At 37.1% G+C, this 17,298-nt stretch overlaps 2 protein-coding genes across 5 annotated transcripts in view; both read left to right on the top strand.

The window, feature by feature from the left end:
- Positions 1–13,123, top strand: part of LOC134822093 (mitogen-activated protein kinase kinase kinase kinase 3-like) — a 24,165-nt gene extending 11,042 nt beyond the window's left edge. The window contains exons 11-20 of one of the 2 annotated variants that reach the window (XM_063832971.1): positions 569–793; positions 925–1,136; positions 4,278–4,432; positions 5,417–5,577; positions 6,769–6,890; positions 7,151–7,229; positions 7,702–7,844; positions 11,094–11,205; positions 11,780–11,838; positions 12,194–13,123. In XM_063832971.1, coding sequence (XP_063689041.1) covers positions 569–793; positions 925–1,136; positions 4,278–4,432; positions 5,417–5,577; positions 6,769–6,890; positions 7,151–7,229; positions 7,702–7,844; positions 11,094–11,205; positions 11,780–11,838; positions 12,194–12,322 — 1,397 coding nt within the window. In that variant the 3' untranslated portion in view covers positions 12,323–13,123. Of the gene's footprint in view, positions 1–544; positions 794–924; positions 1,137–4,277; positions 4,433–5,416; positions 5,578–6,768; positions 6,891–7,150; positions 7,230–7,701; positions 7,845–11,093; positions 11,206–11,779; positions 11,839–12,193 lie in introns of both variants that reach the window. The other variant, XM_063832969.1, reaches the window with a different exon arrangement.
- Positions 1–17,298, top strand: part of LOC134822094 (zinc finger matrin-type protein 2-like) — a 27,436-nt gene extending 10,138 nt beyond the window's left edge. The window contains exons 2-6 of one of the 3 annotated variants that reach the window (XM_063832973.1): positions 13,572–13,648; positions 13,927–13,988; positions 14,262–14,406; positions 14,714–14,823; positions 14,945–15,216. In XM_063832973.1, the coding sequence (XP_063689043.1) occupies positions 13,573–13,648; positions 13,927–13,988; positions 14,262–14,406; positions 14,714–14,823; positions 14,945–15,121 (570 nt within the window). In that variant the 5' untranslated portion in view covers position 13,572 and the 3' untranslated portion in view covers positions 15,122–15,216. Of the gene's footprint in view, positions 1–13,561; positions 13,649–13,926; positions 13,989–14,261; positions 14,407–14,713; positions 14,824–14,944; positions 15,446–15,646; positions 15,790–15,982; positions 16,061–16,670; positions 16,830–17,050 lie in introns of those variants that run through there. The other 2 variants (XM_063832972.1, XM_063832974.1) reach the window with 2 other exon arrangements.

Here is a 17,298-nt window from a genome sequence, read left to right as displayed (position 1 = left end):
CGCATAGTTCTGAAAATATTTTAACACTTCCTTACTTGACAAGCGACGACAATCAGTGCATACCTTCCAACAGTCCAAATATTTTACAGCTCTTTTACATTGTATCAACATGGCTGGCTCTATAAATATTATGATTATTGCTAAATTTAAACTGCTGTAACTTTGAATCTTGAGATCCATAACATCCTGATCATTAGATAAAACCCACCATATCAAGACAGTTTTAGTACTGTTATATTACTGTCGCCATTGATCAATATGTGCCCGGAAATCATGATATCATCAATCAATTTAGAAAGTTTGAACTGTAGTTAATAATGATATTTACCATGCAATATTAATGCTTACTAATACCGCCATGGTAAATTCCGGTGACTGACTCATTAATTGACTTACTAACTTACTGACTTACTGACTTACTGACTTACTGACTTACTGACTTACTGACTTACTGACTTACTGACGTACTGACTTACTGACTTAATGACTTAATGACTTACTGACTTACTGACTTACTAACTGACCACACGCCCTCTTTCCCCAGCTGACCTCCACCTATCTTGCTCAGAAGAAGAGTTTGATAACTACGATAGTGGAGACAGTGATGATAAAGACCCACCTACCATGCAGCGTGCACCGCCGCCCCCAGCTGGTAACAGCACACTGCAAGGTAACGACTCAGTCCCCACTCCAAGCAGACCGCCCCGAGGAGAGGCTAAGGAGCCTGCTCCTCAGAAACCCTCTGTTCCTGTCCCTCTTCCTCCCCGCAGACCTACATCTACTCCTCTTGCTGGTAGGTTTCCTTGTCAAAGTGCTGTAATTCATTGTCTGACACTTATTCTAGCTTAACTGCAATCTCCTGATTATAATTCCTAACTCAGTAAATATATTTTATCAAATTGACACCCCTTCCTCCCACTCAAGGACCAGTGGCTGCACTAGTAGCTGCACCAGTAGCTGCACCGGTAGCTGCACCAGTAGCAGGAGCCTCCTCTGCTCCCCCACTTCCCCCCAGAAACCCCTCTCTCAAGGGAACCTCTGCAGCTGCGGTTGCTGCTGCTGCCTCCACCCCTCCTCGTGCTCGATTCTTCACCAAGATATTCAGCGGCTGCCCTCTCAACATCAACTGTGCTGGCGTGAGTTCGTTTTCAGGTTACAATTTAACCAAGGTGATTTAGCGGCCCAATCTGGTACACTGACAGTCTATTGTAAAGTTGTAATACTTAACAGTGTGACACGAACTTGGTAGTGGCCAGAGTGCCACTTATCCATTACTCTTTTCCTGGTAAAGGAATGTTCAGGGTCTCTCATTCACAAGCTCACAGAATGTTATTAAACTTACTAATCAATACACAATCCACATTCCACTTCACAACGGAAGCTTGTTTTTAAGTAATATATAACTGCTTTATAATGTAACGGTTGACGTAGTTTTCATGTCAATTTTGAAGTCATGGTGGTTTTAACCAAACTAGGTACAACCGTTTAAAGTGGGTAAAAATGGATAATTAAAGTGCTTAACGCGGAATGTAGGATTGTGGGAGCTCACTAATATCCAGTGCAGGAATTATAACAATACAATTACAGGGTCCCTCCTGACACTGTTCTAGTGTTCTTACTGAAACTCAATCCTCAATCTGTGTCTGTAGTATTATATCATTAATTTTTACCGTTCTAATTCTCATTAGAGAGAGTGTAGAGCTCATGTTATTAATTAGGAGCCTCATACAGTAGCAACATAGGGACCATGTGTTCGTGCCGTGATTATCTGAAATATGAACCCGCCCACTGTACTACAGTGTATTAAGAGCACTGTGAGTGTTAAAGAGCACTGCAGTGAGTTTGAAATGTGGCTGGAATGTGAGCAGGATATTTGGGATCATTACATCACAACACATACACATGCTCACAACTCAGAGTCAGGCTCAAGGGAGAGTTTTATAAGATATATCGGGGTATTTGGTACCTGATCCCCCACCCCCCCCCCCCCCCCCCACCCCCCCCCCCCCCCCCCCCCCGTATATCGGGGTATTTGGTTGTTAGCAAGTAGACGCAAACACTAAATGTGTGCTCACTTAATTCTACCAATATCAATTGTCTCCTACATGTATGTGAGGTCAGTAAATTGTTACATTTTATTAAATTCCACTTTGAATAATTATTAACTTACTGAGTTACTCACAATTTTGTATAAAGAACTGAGGAACGGAAATAATATGTAATGAAGTAAATATTATGTTATGTAAGTTAATATTATGTTATGTAATTTAATTGTGTAGTGTATACTACTATTGTAACTTTGTAACTATGTGGTTGACAGGCTCGTACAGCTATACTACAGTGTGTGAGTATAAGTAAATTACTCTAATATAAGTTAATAAGTTGTAGTAATTATGTTTCGCATATTTTCAACAAGCTTACCTAGCCTGGCAATAGCACAAATAATAACTTGAGCCAAGTTATCGGTTACAAGCATGATTAAATTATTAGTTCTAGCAATAAAAAGTGAGCTAATGTAAACAAAGTACAGAATATAAATATAATGATCGTATACTGACGTAACAATACGTCAGAAGAATTCTAATTATAGCACAAACTTTATAGATTATTGATATTGCCAAGATCGTCACAACACAGCAGTTAAGAGTTGATCTGAGAAACTAATTAGTTGGTTAAGGTAGCCGGAATAGTTTCAGACTACAGATCATAGATCTCCCACCGCTACAAGACAATAGATCAGCTACAATTGTGAACTGCACTGATGTCACTAAATGTGACGTATAGTAATCCCCGGACACAGAGTCACTTGTTCCTGTGTTGTTCCTGTGTTGTTCCTGTGTTGTTCCTGTGTTGTTCCTGTGTTGTTCCTGTGTTGTTCCTGTGTTGTTTTAGTCAGGATACTCCGCCGGTACAATCATTAATTTCTGTGTATCGGAGAACATTTAATCGGTATCACTGTAATAGTCACACACTTTACACTTCTTCAACTAATAACACTAGTAACTACACTCTGCTACTCTAGTAACACTAGTAACTACACTCTGCTACTCTAGTAACACTAGTAACTACACTCTACTACACTAGTAACACTAGTAACTACACTCTGCTACTCTAGTAACACTAGTAACTACACTCTACTACACTAGTAACACTAGTAACTACACTCTGCTACTCTAGTAACACTAGTAACTACACTCTACTACACTAGTAACACTAGTAACTACACTCTACTACACTAGTAACACTAGTAACTACACTCTGCTACACTAGTAACACTAGTAACTACACTCTACTACACTAGTAACACTAGTAACTACACTCTGCTACTCTAGTAACACTAGTAACTACACTCTGCTACTCTAGTAACACTAGTAACTACACTCTGCTACTCTAGTAACACTAGTAACTACACTCTGCTACTCTAGTAACACTAGTAACTACACTCTGCTACTCTAGTAACACTAGTAACTACACTCTGCTACTCTAGTAACACTAGTAACTACACTCTGCTACTCTAGTAACACTAGTAACTACACTCTGCTACTCTAGTAACACTAGTAACTACACTCTGCTACTCTAGTAACACTAGTAACTACACTCTGCTACTCTAGTAACACTAGTAACTACACTCTGCTACTCTAGTAACACTAGTAACTACACTCTGCTACTCTAGTAACACTAGTAACTACACTCTGCTACTCTAGTAACACTAGTAACTACACTCTGCTACTCTAGTAACACTAGTAACTACACTCTGCTACTCTAGTAACACTAGTAACTACACTCTGCTACTCTAGTAACACTAGTAACTACACTCTGCTACTCTAGTAACACTAGTAACTACACTCTGCTACTCTAGTAACACTAGTAACTACACTCTGCTACTCTAGTAACACTAGTAACTACACTCTGCTACACTAATAACACTGTTTACACTGCAACTCCACGTTAAGACAATAAACACGTTTAAATGATATTTAGCACACTACAGAAGGTTCCTGTAAAGGATGTCCCTGATTATTAACTATCTGTACAGTATGTAAAGTGTACACTGTACAGTATACACTGTACACTGTACAGTATACACTGTACAGTGTATACTGTACAGTGTATACTGTACAGTGTATACTGTACAGTGTGTACAGTATACAGTGTATAGTGTATACTGTATAGCGTATAGTGTACACTGTATATTGTATACAGTGTACAGTGTACAGTGTATACTACACAGTGTATAGTGTATATTGTATAGTCTTATCTGACTGTTAACTCCGCAGGTCTGGACACATCCCAGCAAAGAGGACACATACGTGTTACTAGGAACAGAGCAAGGATTGTACACACTCAACACTGCTACTAAAGACGACCCTACTATGATTATACTCAGTAGTAAGCGAGTTATGTGGCTTAATGTGTACGATAAGAGTAACTGGTGAGTAGTGTTAGATACGGGGGGGGGGGGGTAGTGTTGGATACACCCCCCCCCCTAGTGTTAGATAGTTAATTAGTTAGTAACTATGTTAGATAGTTAGTTTATTATTGTTTATTAGATCGTTAGGTTATATTTAAATTATTATTATTAAATTATGTACATTTAGTTATTCCAGCATGTTTCCTATACTATACTAGTCCTGTCATTAGTATTTAAAACTTTGGCTGAACATTTTAAAATTAGGCCTTTTCAATCTGGAGGGTTTAAAATATGTTAAAACATTGTTACAACCATAGAATAAGGTTTGACTGTGATATTCCAATACATTATTACAAGCATTTTACTGGAATGATAACCTAGCTTCATATCAGACTGTAAATAACTGGTTCAATCACGTGATCTATCCCTTGTACTCCAGCTCAGTTACTCGGAAATGAGATAATTAGATAATTAGATAATGAGATAATTAGTCCGCCTTATGACTGGTGTAAACACACTCAGTATGGTTGGGAGCTTAATACAGGAGCCTATATACAGGAGCTTATATACAGGATTCTGTCTGTAACTCTGAGGAAATTACATAGTTAAATGTAATAGAGATGAGATCATACTTAATTTAGAATACTTGTGTAGCTCACACTCGATAGTTCACAGTAGTACATTATCTGTTGAGCTTCATTGGACGCTATTTAGTAAACATTATAAATACTTCTAATTCCCGAGCCTACGTCAGCAATAAGTAACAATAAACTAAATTAATTAACCAACTAATAGGATAATTAATTAACCAACTAATAAGATAATTAATTAACCAACTAATAAGATAATTAATTAACCAACTAATAAGATAATTAATTAACTAACTAATAGGATAATTAATTAACTAACTAATAGGATAATTAATTAACCAACTAATAAGATAATTAATTAACCAACTAATAAGATAATTAATTAACTAACTAATAGGATAATTAATTAACCCAGGCTGGTGACGATATCAGGAGATCACACGTACGTGTACTCACACAACCTGCTGCTACTACATGAGAATGTTAAAGACGAGGAGAGACAGGTGGTGAGGAAGAAACTAATGGCCAGCCAGAGACTTAACGAAACCAGGGGAGTCAAGAAAGCGTGTGCTGTCGGTAAGTAGTTTTATATTACACCGTCAATAGTCAGCTACATTATTTACCTTCCTAGAGTTATTTATATTAGAATTTAGGCTATTCGGGCTCAGCTCGCGGGGATTGTCAAACATCTTAGGAATTTGTCATGCTGAAAGCGTGGAGTATTGACCCTAGTGCAAGTGGAGTGCTGATATTTAAACGTTTCGCTTTTAAAAACAATTGACGATGTCTGTCAGTAACCACATTCTTCACAAAACATTTCCCCACATACATGCTCCTTTGCAAATACATATTTCCTCAGTCAACCCCCCATACTTGTTCCTTCACAAATATTTCCTCAGTGAACCCCTTCATACTTGCTCCTTCACAAATATTTCCTCAGTGAACCCCTTCATACTTGCTCCTTCACAAATATTTCTTCAGTGAACCCCTTCATACTTGCTCCTTCACAAATATTTCCTCAGTGAACCCCTTCATACTTGCTCCTTCACAAATATTTCCTCAGTCAACCCCTTCATACTTGCTCCTTCACAAATATTTCCTCAGTCGACCCCTACATACTTGCTCCTTCACAAATATTTCCTCAGTCAACTCCTCCATACTTGCTCCTTCACAAATATTTCCTCAGTCAACTCCTCCATACTTGCTCCTTCACAAATATTTCCTCAGTCAACTCCTCCATACTTGCTTCTTCACAAATATTTCCTCAGTCAACTCCTCCATACTTGCTCCTTCACAAATATTTCCTCAGTCAACTCCTCTATACTTGCTCCTTCACAAATATTTCCTCAGTCAACTCCTCTATACTTGCTCCTTCACAAATATTTCCTCAGTCAACTCCTCCATACTTGCTCCTTCACAAATATTTCCTCAGTCAACTCCTCCATACTTGCTTCTTCACAAATATTTCTTCAGTCAACCTCTTCATACTTACTCCTTCACAAATATTTCTTCAGTGAACCCCTTCATACATATTACATACTCCTTCACAAATATTTCTTCAGTGAACCCCTTCATACATGCTCCTTCACAAATATTACCTCAGTGAACTCCTCCATACTTGCTCCTTCACAAATATTTCTTCAGTGAACCCCTTCATACATGCTCCTTCACAAATATTACCTCAGTCAAACCCTCCATACTTGCTCCTTCACAAATATTTCCTCAGTGAACCCCTTCATACTTGCTCCTTCACAAATATTACCTCAGTGAACCCCTACACGAAAGAGTACACATGTTGCGTGCTGACCCCCTCCTCCTTCCTGCTTTACCTCTGGAAACCAGATCGTGTCAGATTTGAGTGTATAAAGTCCCTCCCTGCTCCTGGACCGGTGAGTCAACTGTTGAACTCCAATATAGGAGCACAGAACTCCAATATAAGAGCACAGAACTCCAATATAAGAGCACAGAACTCCAATATAAGAGCATAGAACTCAATTTTACAGTTGTGAGCTCAAATTTCAAGTTTCAGTTAGAGTTTGAGACTTTCAGTGAGATGATGTTAGAGTTTGAACTTTGAGAGGCATGGTAATATAATATCAGTTTTTGGAATCTGTTTTATTTTCCTCTTTGTAATAATGCTGATCTACAGGATTACAACCCACCTTTGTTTGAGACGATAATTAGGAGTGACGAACCCTTCCCCAGCATATGTGTAGCTGTTTATCAAGGTACGATAATGTAATATCACGGTAGCTTATCTATAGGTACATAATATTATATCTATCAGATTGAGTGATATCATATCACGTGGTATGACGTCATATCACGTGTGGTGACGTCATATCATGTTCAGTCGAGAGAACCATACTCTCTTAGTGCTTTTAATTATATTTTGTCTGCTCACTAACTCTGAACATAGTAATGGACCTTACAATTTGTCCATCTTCTATTGTTGTATTACCATATTTGGGCTAATTGCGTGGTAATGCATTACTAACGTCAATACTTAACATATATAGTGCAACTTAAAGGTATTTGATTATTGAAACCTAAATAATAGCTGATAAAGAACTACACTGTAACACAACCAATATCGATGATATTTTCTATGGATTATTATAAAATTACAGCTTGGGAGATCTGTAAGGAATGATCTTATATTCTAATAATAATTAACTAATTAGATAATTAATTACACAGCTGAAGGGCGGTTAGTGCTGGAGAACGTTAACATGAACGGCAGCAGCATGTGGGCAGGACAGCACCAAAACTCACAACCTTTACCTGTAAACACATTGCAACAGATTGAGAGTGACACTATACTCGTCGGATTCAACAATCAGGTTTTTACTCACTTAATTTATTTGATAATTAATCCTGAGCAGCTCTGGATTAAATTAATGTGAGATCCAATAGGACTATAAGAACCTTTGTTACATCTCTGTAACACTTCTGTAACACTTCTGTAACACTTCTGTAACACTTCTGTAACACCTCTGTAGGGCATATTTCAAAACTGGTTCCACTTGGAGGAAATTTCAGAAATGCTTTTATCAATCCAATTTTGGAAATTTTAGAATGTTTAAACTTTATACTTTGAAAATCTGCAATATTGGAGACATCAACCTACTCTATCATGCAAAAATAGCTCATTCTATCATCGACACTAAAACAATCCTCAAAAGTGTGCTCTACTTCATAACGTCTCTAGATTAGGCCTTTGCTTGAACTAAACCCAAATTTTGTGTGTTAGTATATGAGATTTCATTTTTACAGACTGATATAAAGCCCAATCAAGGAGAAAGAGCTAACATGGGGAAAATGTGGTTTAAAAAATTTTGTCACTCCGTAACAAAAAAGTGTCAAAAAGTTATCTATTCTCTTAACTACACGCCTATTGCATTCCATATTTTCTGAAGTATCTCAGTGACCTTACACTAAGATTTTCCAACATTTTCGATTGATAACATTATAATTTAAGAGGAGATATGATGAGCCAAACTTTGGTCACTCCGTAACGCTGTGTTATGGAGTGACAAATTCAAGGGACATTGTCACTCCGTAACGAATTTTTCAAGACAATTTAAATGTCTGGGAATATGGGATCGGATCACATTATCATGTATTTACCTACAAAAGACGAGGACTAAGAGGGGAGAAAGCCAAATGTGCTAACTTTGGTTTGATAACTGAAGAAAACGACCACTCTGGGGATGTCACGTTCTGCCTGAACAAGATCTTGCTGGAGAAAGTCGAAGAAATAATTCCTGGACAGATTAAGTTGGTTAAGTTCTGGTCAGATGGATGTTCCTCTCAGTTTCGGTCACAGTACACCTTCTTCATGTTATCCAAGTTTCCTTCCCACTACGACCTGGAGTGGAATTTCTTCATGGCAAACCATGGTAAGGGTGCCTGCTGGGTGGAACTATTAAACATGCTGTCTTCAGAAAGATACTGTCCAATCAGGTTGTCATAAATACACCAAAGGAGTTTGCAACCTATGCTGACAGTCTTCTCAAGTCAATCAATGTCGTGTATGTTGGAGATCTAGCCTCAGGTATGGAAGAGGAGTGCAGAAGGAAAGCAAGACCAGTTCCAGGAACCTTGAAAGTGCACCACATTGTCCGTTCTTTCAAAGATAACAGCTGCATCCTTACCTTTAGGGACACGTCAGTTGATGGATCTTTGATAAAGAAGATAGAGTATGCCGATGAATCATCTGCTCAGACGACTTCAACAACAGTTATTGGAGAGGAGGAAACACCATCATCTTCTAACAGCTGTGAAACTTACAACATTGATCAATTCGTGATTGTTAACTGGGAGGGTGAACTTTACCCAGGAAAAGTTATTGGCAAGCCAGACAGCAGTAACCTTACCGTTAAGTGCCTTGTACCAGCTGGAAAACCTGGATCAATCTGGAAATGGCCTGACAAAGAGGACGTCCATGATTACGAACTTAGTGACGTGAAAGGAGCTATTGGTATGCCGAAGCTTTTGCCGGGAACAGGGAGAAGAATAGAGTTTGAAGTACCTGAACTTGCTTATTTGTACAGTTTATAACTTTAAACAAATAAGCCCAGATTTTTAAACATTTCATTATGATATGTCACTCTGTAACAGATTCTTAACCGAGTAATATAAATAAATATAATTTGTAGAAAGTTAAACCAATGAGACTGATTTTTATGCAGTTGTTTATATTTTTCAAACAGTGATTTAAATGTGCTGTATTTTAAGGGAAATTTACAGAGTTGTAAGCTCCAGGGTTGATTTTTTATCACATGATCGTATTTTTATTCATAATTGTGATCAAGACTAATGAATTGTACCAGATTTGATTTATTTCACATCAATAAATTTGTGTGTCTACCTTGTTTAAGTGTTATCTATCTAATTTTGAAAAGAATTCTACTATTTGGAGCCAGGAACAGGATGAAAAATGATGAAAAATTCGAGTGGAATGAGAGACTGTTTGATGCGTCACTCCGTAACAGTCACTCCGTAACAATCCCCAAAATTTTTGAAGCCTCAAATTTTTTATTCCTTAGGCAATACACACTTTTTCTTGATTAATTATTGAAGGAAAATGTCTGAAAAGTGCCTGGAAGCCGTCAAAATGCAACTTTCAAGAATATCTGAGATAAAAATTAGGTCAGAATATGGGTATACCAAAATCTGAAAATTTATCTAGTCACTCCGTAACGAAATTTCGACTTTTAATTACTCAAAAACGGATTGATTTCTCACTATTTTCTTTGGCAGATATGTAAATCTTAGGTTTGAAAAGCCTTAGAAACATAATTTAACCAATAATGAACCTGTTTTCTTGGAAATTTTTCGGAAAAAATGGGTAAAATTGTCACACCGTAACATTCTATAGTTTTGAAATATGCCCTGTAACACTTCTGTAACACTTCTGTAACACTTCTATAACACCTCTGTAACACTTCTGTAACACTTCTGTAACACTTCTGTAACACCACTGTAACACTTCTGTAACACCTCTGTAACACTTCTGTAACACTTCTGTAACACCACTGTAACACTTCTGTAACACCTCTGTAACACTTCTGTAACACCTCTGTAACACTTCTGTAACACTTCTGTAACACTTCTGTAACACTTCTGTAACACTTCTGTAACACCTCTGTAACACTTCTATAACACCTCTGTAACACTTCTGTAACACTTCTGTAACACCTCTGTAACACTTTTGTAACACTTCTGTAACACCTCTGTAACACTTCTGTAACACCTCTGTAACACTTCTGTAACACTTCTGTAACACCTCTGTAACACTTTTGTAACACTTCTGTAACACCTCTGTAACACTTCTGTAACACCACTGTAACACTTCTGTAACACCTCTGTAACACTTCTGTAACACTTCTGTAACACTTCTGTAACACCACTGTAACACTTCTGTAACACCTCTGTAACACTTCTGTAACACTTCTGTAACACCTCTGTAACACTTCTATAACACCTCTGTAACACTTCTGTAACACTTCTGTAACACTTCTGTAACACTTTTGTAACACCTCTGTAACACCTGTATAAGCTCATTCTATATAACTTTACACCACCAGGGAACGTTTGTTAACAGAGAAGGAGTACAGAAACACTCCACCAGAACCAGAAGTGCTCTTACTTACTCTACTCCTATATCCTCACTTGTCTGTTTAGAGGGCGGTGTCTTAGGTGTGTACTACATCTAATTAACATTTAATTAGCTAATTAGGTGTTTACTACATTTAATTAACATTCAATTAGCTAATTAGGTGTGTACTACATTTAATTAACATTTTATTAGCTAATTAGGTGTGTACTACATTTAATTAACATTTTATTAGCTAATTAGGTGTGTACTACATTTAATTAACATTTTATTAGCTAATTAGGTGTGTACTACATTTAATTAACATTTAATTAGCTAATTATGTGTGTACTACATTTAATTAACATTTAATTAGCTAATTATGTGTGTACTACATTTAATTAACATTTAATTAGCTAATTAGGTGTGTACTTCATTTAATTAACATTTAATTAGCTAATTATGTGTGTACTACATTTAATTAACATTTAATTAGCTAATTATGTGTGTACTACATTTAATTAACATTTAATTAGCTAATTAGGTGTGTACTACATTTAGTTATACATCTTAGCTAAGTGGACCTGAGATGGTTAATCCTTTTTATTTGTATTTCTTAGACTTTCACAATTATTGAATAGTTTTATTGTGCAATTTGACTTACTGAACTGTGTACAGGTTTTCATAAGAGTGGAATGGAGGGACGTAGTCTACAAACAGGACGTGTAGAGGCTGAGGTTTGTCTAATCATTAATTAGTTAATTACTTTGCTAATAGTTTAATTAATTAACTAAACAATCTGAGCCGTATTTAAGTGGTTTACCAGTTATACGTATATTAAATGTACACTGTGTAGTAAGGTTGTAACACTACAACTAAGTACATGTACTGATGAAATAGTGCGATGAGTAGGACAAGGCTATTTAAAGAACGGTCTCTTATTATTTGTTAAATTAATGAATGTAAAGTCATCAATTAACAATACACTCTTCTAGTGACTGACATTTTCTCGTTTCGCACATTCCTTGTCAATATGATCGTAAGTAAGAATGAGATTAATTAGTAAGATAACTAATTGGTTAATTACTTCAGGTAAGAGATGATACGAAAGTGTTCCGACTGCTGTCAAGCGCGAGAATGATAATTCTAGAAAGTAGAGTAGCAGCGGATACCACTAACAGTAGCAACTTGTACGTGCTTACCTCTAGACTCAACGAGTAGATTGATTATATGATTAGCTAATTGACAGGTTAATCAACCTATAAACAGCTAATTAGATGTGATGATATGTCTATAGTTCAAGGCGTACTTTACCGTCAAATGATAAACTTGGTTCTTTTAAAGATTCCCTATGTTGTTTGGATAAGGATGATGGTGTAAACTATTTGAGAGCTTTCAAAAAACATTTCATTTGTAGAAACTACTACTTGTGGGTTAACCGATCAAATACTTTAAAAGCTTTTTAGTATAAGCTTACCGTCTCCTTGTCCCAATTGTTTAATGTGACATGATATGAATATGTTATTAAAGTGTGATGGTTATTGTACTGCTAATGAACATTGAACAACCAACATTTGTTGCTTGAATCGTTGTACAAGTGATTTGCACATGCTTATTTGTTACAGAATTATTCACTTTATAACTCCATATTGAAAGCATCTCAATTCAGAGCAAGTGTCTGATAATGACATTTCAATTTCTTCCCTTTTAGATGGCCTTTAGTTCGAACCGGCCCCGTTAGTATATTTCTGACTTTTCATATATTGTGTTATTTTTTATTTTAATCTTTTTATCGCATTCTGAAGTCAATGTTACAGTCGCTTTGGAGACCAAGTCTTTGCGAAAATCGGTTTATTGTCTTTTTAGATTTCGGTAATGTTCAAATGAATGCAGCTAACTGTTAAGCTCATATTAACGTGACGTCATAACACGTGGTGTGACGTCACAGGGGAATACTTTAATGTTTAGTGACGTGATTGCGGTGAAATATTCAAATTTATTCTACGTTTGTTTAATTTGTAACTATTTGTTTTATTGATAACCTCTGGCTGGCTCAACTAGATATGTACGTTTCTATACACAGTACTGTTTTGGAAACAGGCCAATATCTCAAGTACCCGGCTAAAATTTCATTGCAGGGGCTAGAGTCCTAGAGTATACTTTAAGACGACTCTTGACTGTTGCTGGCTGTTGCATTTATCCACAAAATCACTAATAAACCATAATAATTCCTGAAAAACAGTAACTTACAATTCAGCAGAAGCAACATTGAGCCGCGCACTATAACGTGTTACGCGCAAATACAGCTTTATACAGAAACCACACAATTTCAGCATTTTGCTTTACGCGCTTTCTGTTTAATTTGATCCGATCTCTCAACTATTCCCCAACTGTGCTACACTTCCATGTGCTATACAAACTAGTTAACGATATTACTGATAACTTGCTGTACAAATAACAATCATATAGATATGACGACGTACAGGAAAACTTGGGATAAAGATGAATATGCTCAGAAAGCGAAAGACCGACTTGTCGCAGAAAATGGTGAGAAAACGTCTAGCTCATAACCACACTGTAACAATTAGGAAAATTCTTCAATGTCGGTTGTATATCGTGTTACGCATTAATTTTAAATACCAGATATCCTCTGCCAAGCAAGATGTATTATAGATTGCCGATGTAGGCGATGCAGGCGTTCAATTTAACTCGTAGAAGCGGTCAACATTTTTGTTATTGTGAAGTTTATGTATCACGTGTTTAATATTGTGAAGTTTATTTATCACGAGTTTATTATTGTGAAGTTTATATATCATGTGTTTCAGAACCAGAAATCGTATCGGAGAGGAAGGTTAAAAGAGAACTTCTTAGACCTAGAGACCACAAGGTATGAAATAACGTAACTAGTTTAATTTAACTGACCGAAAGCTATTACATTCTTATTGATTACGATCTGTTAACCGGGTTATTGTGCCCGCATGATCCACTCTCCAGTACTATGATTGCAGATGATAATTTCTGATTATTCTTATTACTGCGACAAATGATACTGCACTGTTAGGATAAACGACGTTTCAAAGTAACAACTTCGTATTCATGCTCGAATTATTTGTTATATAGTAGTGTTGAAAGTATTTTTTTTAAAGTCCTATAATTGCAGGTCGATCTAGACTCCAAGTTGGGGAAGACTATGGTGGTAACAAAAGACAGTCCCAGCGCAATGCAAGGAGGCTATTACTGCAAAGTTTGTGATTGTGTTGTTAAAGATTCCATCAACTATCTGGATCATATCAACGGCAAAAAACGTAAGTTTCTGGGAATCCTGATTGTTTTCATGGCTGCACGACCCAATTATCAGGGGTCCCACGGTGATCAGATCATGTCACCAATTAGTGACCGAATGGCGAATACATTAATAATAGTTTACTAAATATCGTGCCCAAACACTGAGGCTACAGCAAACAAATACTCGATCTTGCTAGAGTATGTGGAGTAAAAGCTGTCATCAAGTGGCTTGTGGATCATGTCTGTCGTAGTTTATTCTGATGAACTCTTAATTGACAGCACCAAAGACCACCAATGATTTTACTATTTTTATAAATTATTTTTCAGATCAACGAAATTTAGGAATGTCGATGAAAGTAGAGAGATCAACTTTAGAGCAGGTCCGAGCCAGATTTGATAAAAATAAACGAAAGAGGGAGGACGATGAGAAAAATAAAGTAAGTTTATATTTCTGTTTTTACTTCTCATTCAGAATGCACTGTAACATTCAGAATGCACTGTAACATTCAGTTTACTTATTTATTTGTATTCCATAATAATGAAATGTCCCCCACCTAGGCGGAGGACTACGACCTTGAAGCTCGAGCTCAGGAGCGACAAGAGGAGGAGGAGCGGCAGAGAGCACTGAAACGCCAGCGAAAGAAGGACAAGAAGCGGGCCGTGGCCGGGGCGGGGGAGGAGGAACTGGATCCTGAACTTGCTGCAATAATGGGGTTCGGCGGCTTTGGAAAGTAGCCGGGAAACAATTTAATGCCTTGATCAGAAACGTACATGGTACAAGTGTCGAGCACTTCATGTTAAAGCTAATCTGGTGTTAATTATGCTAATATGGTGTTAATTATGCTAATCTGGTGTTATTTATGCGTTTAACAATCATCTCAACAGAGGAATATAATTTCATGACCAGTTTAATCGGTTGGGACTGCAACGAACAAGTACCATATTTAATCTTTAACCAGTCGAGATTTTCCTTTTTACCTAATCATGTTAATAGACTCACATGTGAATGAAGTTATCTGAATATTTACAACAATTCGCTCTTATGATACCAACATGAGATATCCGAGTTTTGTTTTTGTTGGCGGTGAAAAATATAAAAATACAGTTGTTCTAAATTTAATGATAAATCCAAGAGTTGGAAGAAAAAGTTCTGGATTTTCCCAGACAAACCTTATCGAAGGATTATAATTCCTCGATTAATACAATTAATTAACCAACCAGTTACTCACAGCTCATTTTCAAGTCAACTAATTTTCAAGATCATGAATGATGACCAGGCCGATGAGCAGGAAGTTTTACTCTCAATATACGAGGACGACACCAACTTCAAGCAGATTAAAGACACAGTGTACTGTTACAAGTTCATCAGTGAGGAGAATGAACTAAAGAGTATTATGATACAGGTACCCCCCTCCCCTCCCCCTCCCCCCCCTCCCCCCCCCCCCCCCCCCCCCCCCCCCCCTTCTTGAATGCTCTATTTATTTTTATCTGTTGGGTTTGCTGATATTACATAGTATTAGAGGTAATGGGATGGGTTTGCTGACATTACATAGTATTAGCGGTAATGGGATGAAATCTAACATCTTCTATTTTCAGATAACGTGGCCAAAAAAGTACCCTGAGTCCGAGAATGCTGTGGTAGATCTTAACAGCTTCTTCAACTCACATATTAAGGTTAGTGCTTACTCCTGACTCACATATTAAGGTTAGTGCTTACTCCTGACTCACATATTAAGGTTAGTGCTTACTCCTGACTCACATATTAAGGTTAGTGCTTACTCCTGACTCACATATTAAGGTTAGTGCTTACTCCTGACTCACATATTAAGGTTAGTGCTTACTCCTGACTCACATATTAAAGTTAGTGCTTACTCCTGACTCACATATTAAGGCTAGTGCTTACTCCTGACTCACATATTAAGGTTAGTGCTTACTCCTGACTCACATATTAAGGTTAGTTCTTACTCCTGACTCACATATTAAGGTTAGTTCTTACTCCTGACGGTGCATATTAAATTCAGTTCTCTTTCTATGTGATAAACATAAAACGGACCCTCGTACTACAGTAAAACCTCAATTTATCGCGTACTACAGTAAAACCTCAATTTATCGCGGGGGAAAGGAAACAGTCGCGATAAATCGGGGTTTTACTGTACCGTGTAACTGTAATAAGACTACCAACGTGCAGTTACTGGTGCGAGCAAGGTCCCTTACGTAAAGTTAACAGTGTTCATTAGGTAAATATTTAGTTAACAGTGTTAGTTAACAGTGTTCTATTCTGCAGCCACACGAGAAAGTAAAGATCCTGGGTAAGATTCGTTCTCAGTACGATGACTGGTCAGGAATGGCGATGACTTTCAACATTATCAACTATGTGACTGATAATCTAGAGGAAATTAGAGCGCTGGTTAAAAACGAAAACGTCGTAACGCGAGAGGAGAAGGTTTCTAATTAGTCTAAGTAGTTAATCATGATTACTGGGTGCTCACTGTTTGCATCCGTAATAAAGTACAGCGTTATTTTCCACACGTGTCCATTTACTGTTTACCGGCCGCGCGTGATAATATTAATGTCAATGAGACACAACGTGTGGCAAAATTATGCTGTTTAGCTTGTGTTATAGCTACCGTTGATTTTGTAATTGATCATTTTTGTCTTTGTCAGGAAGCCATCGCTTTAGAGAAGAAGGAAAAGGAAAAACTTGCTTCAACTAAAGGCATGACGAAAGGTCAAAAAAGACGTTTTTACGACAAATACGGCAACATAGATGCGGACGACAAGCCGAGGGGTTGGGACTGGGTCGATGTTATCAAACATTTGAGTAAAACTGGAGCCGGGAACTGAAGCATTATTGTAAATATTTTTAATTTATTCACAACTGATATTTTTGTAAATGCTGGATAATGGTCAAA

This window comes from Bolinopsis microptera, chromosome 10 (assembly GCF_026151205.1).
Source record: "Bolinopsis microptera isolate Bmic1 chromosome 10, MBARI_Bmic_1.0, whole genome shotgun sequence".
Taxonomy (NCBI): Eukaryota; Metazoa; Ctenophora; class Tentaculata; order Lobata; family Bolinopsidae; genus Bolinopsis; species Bolinopsis microptera.
Note: the sequence above shows the minus strand (reverse complement) of the source record. Positions and strands in the feature narration are given on the sequence as shown.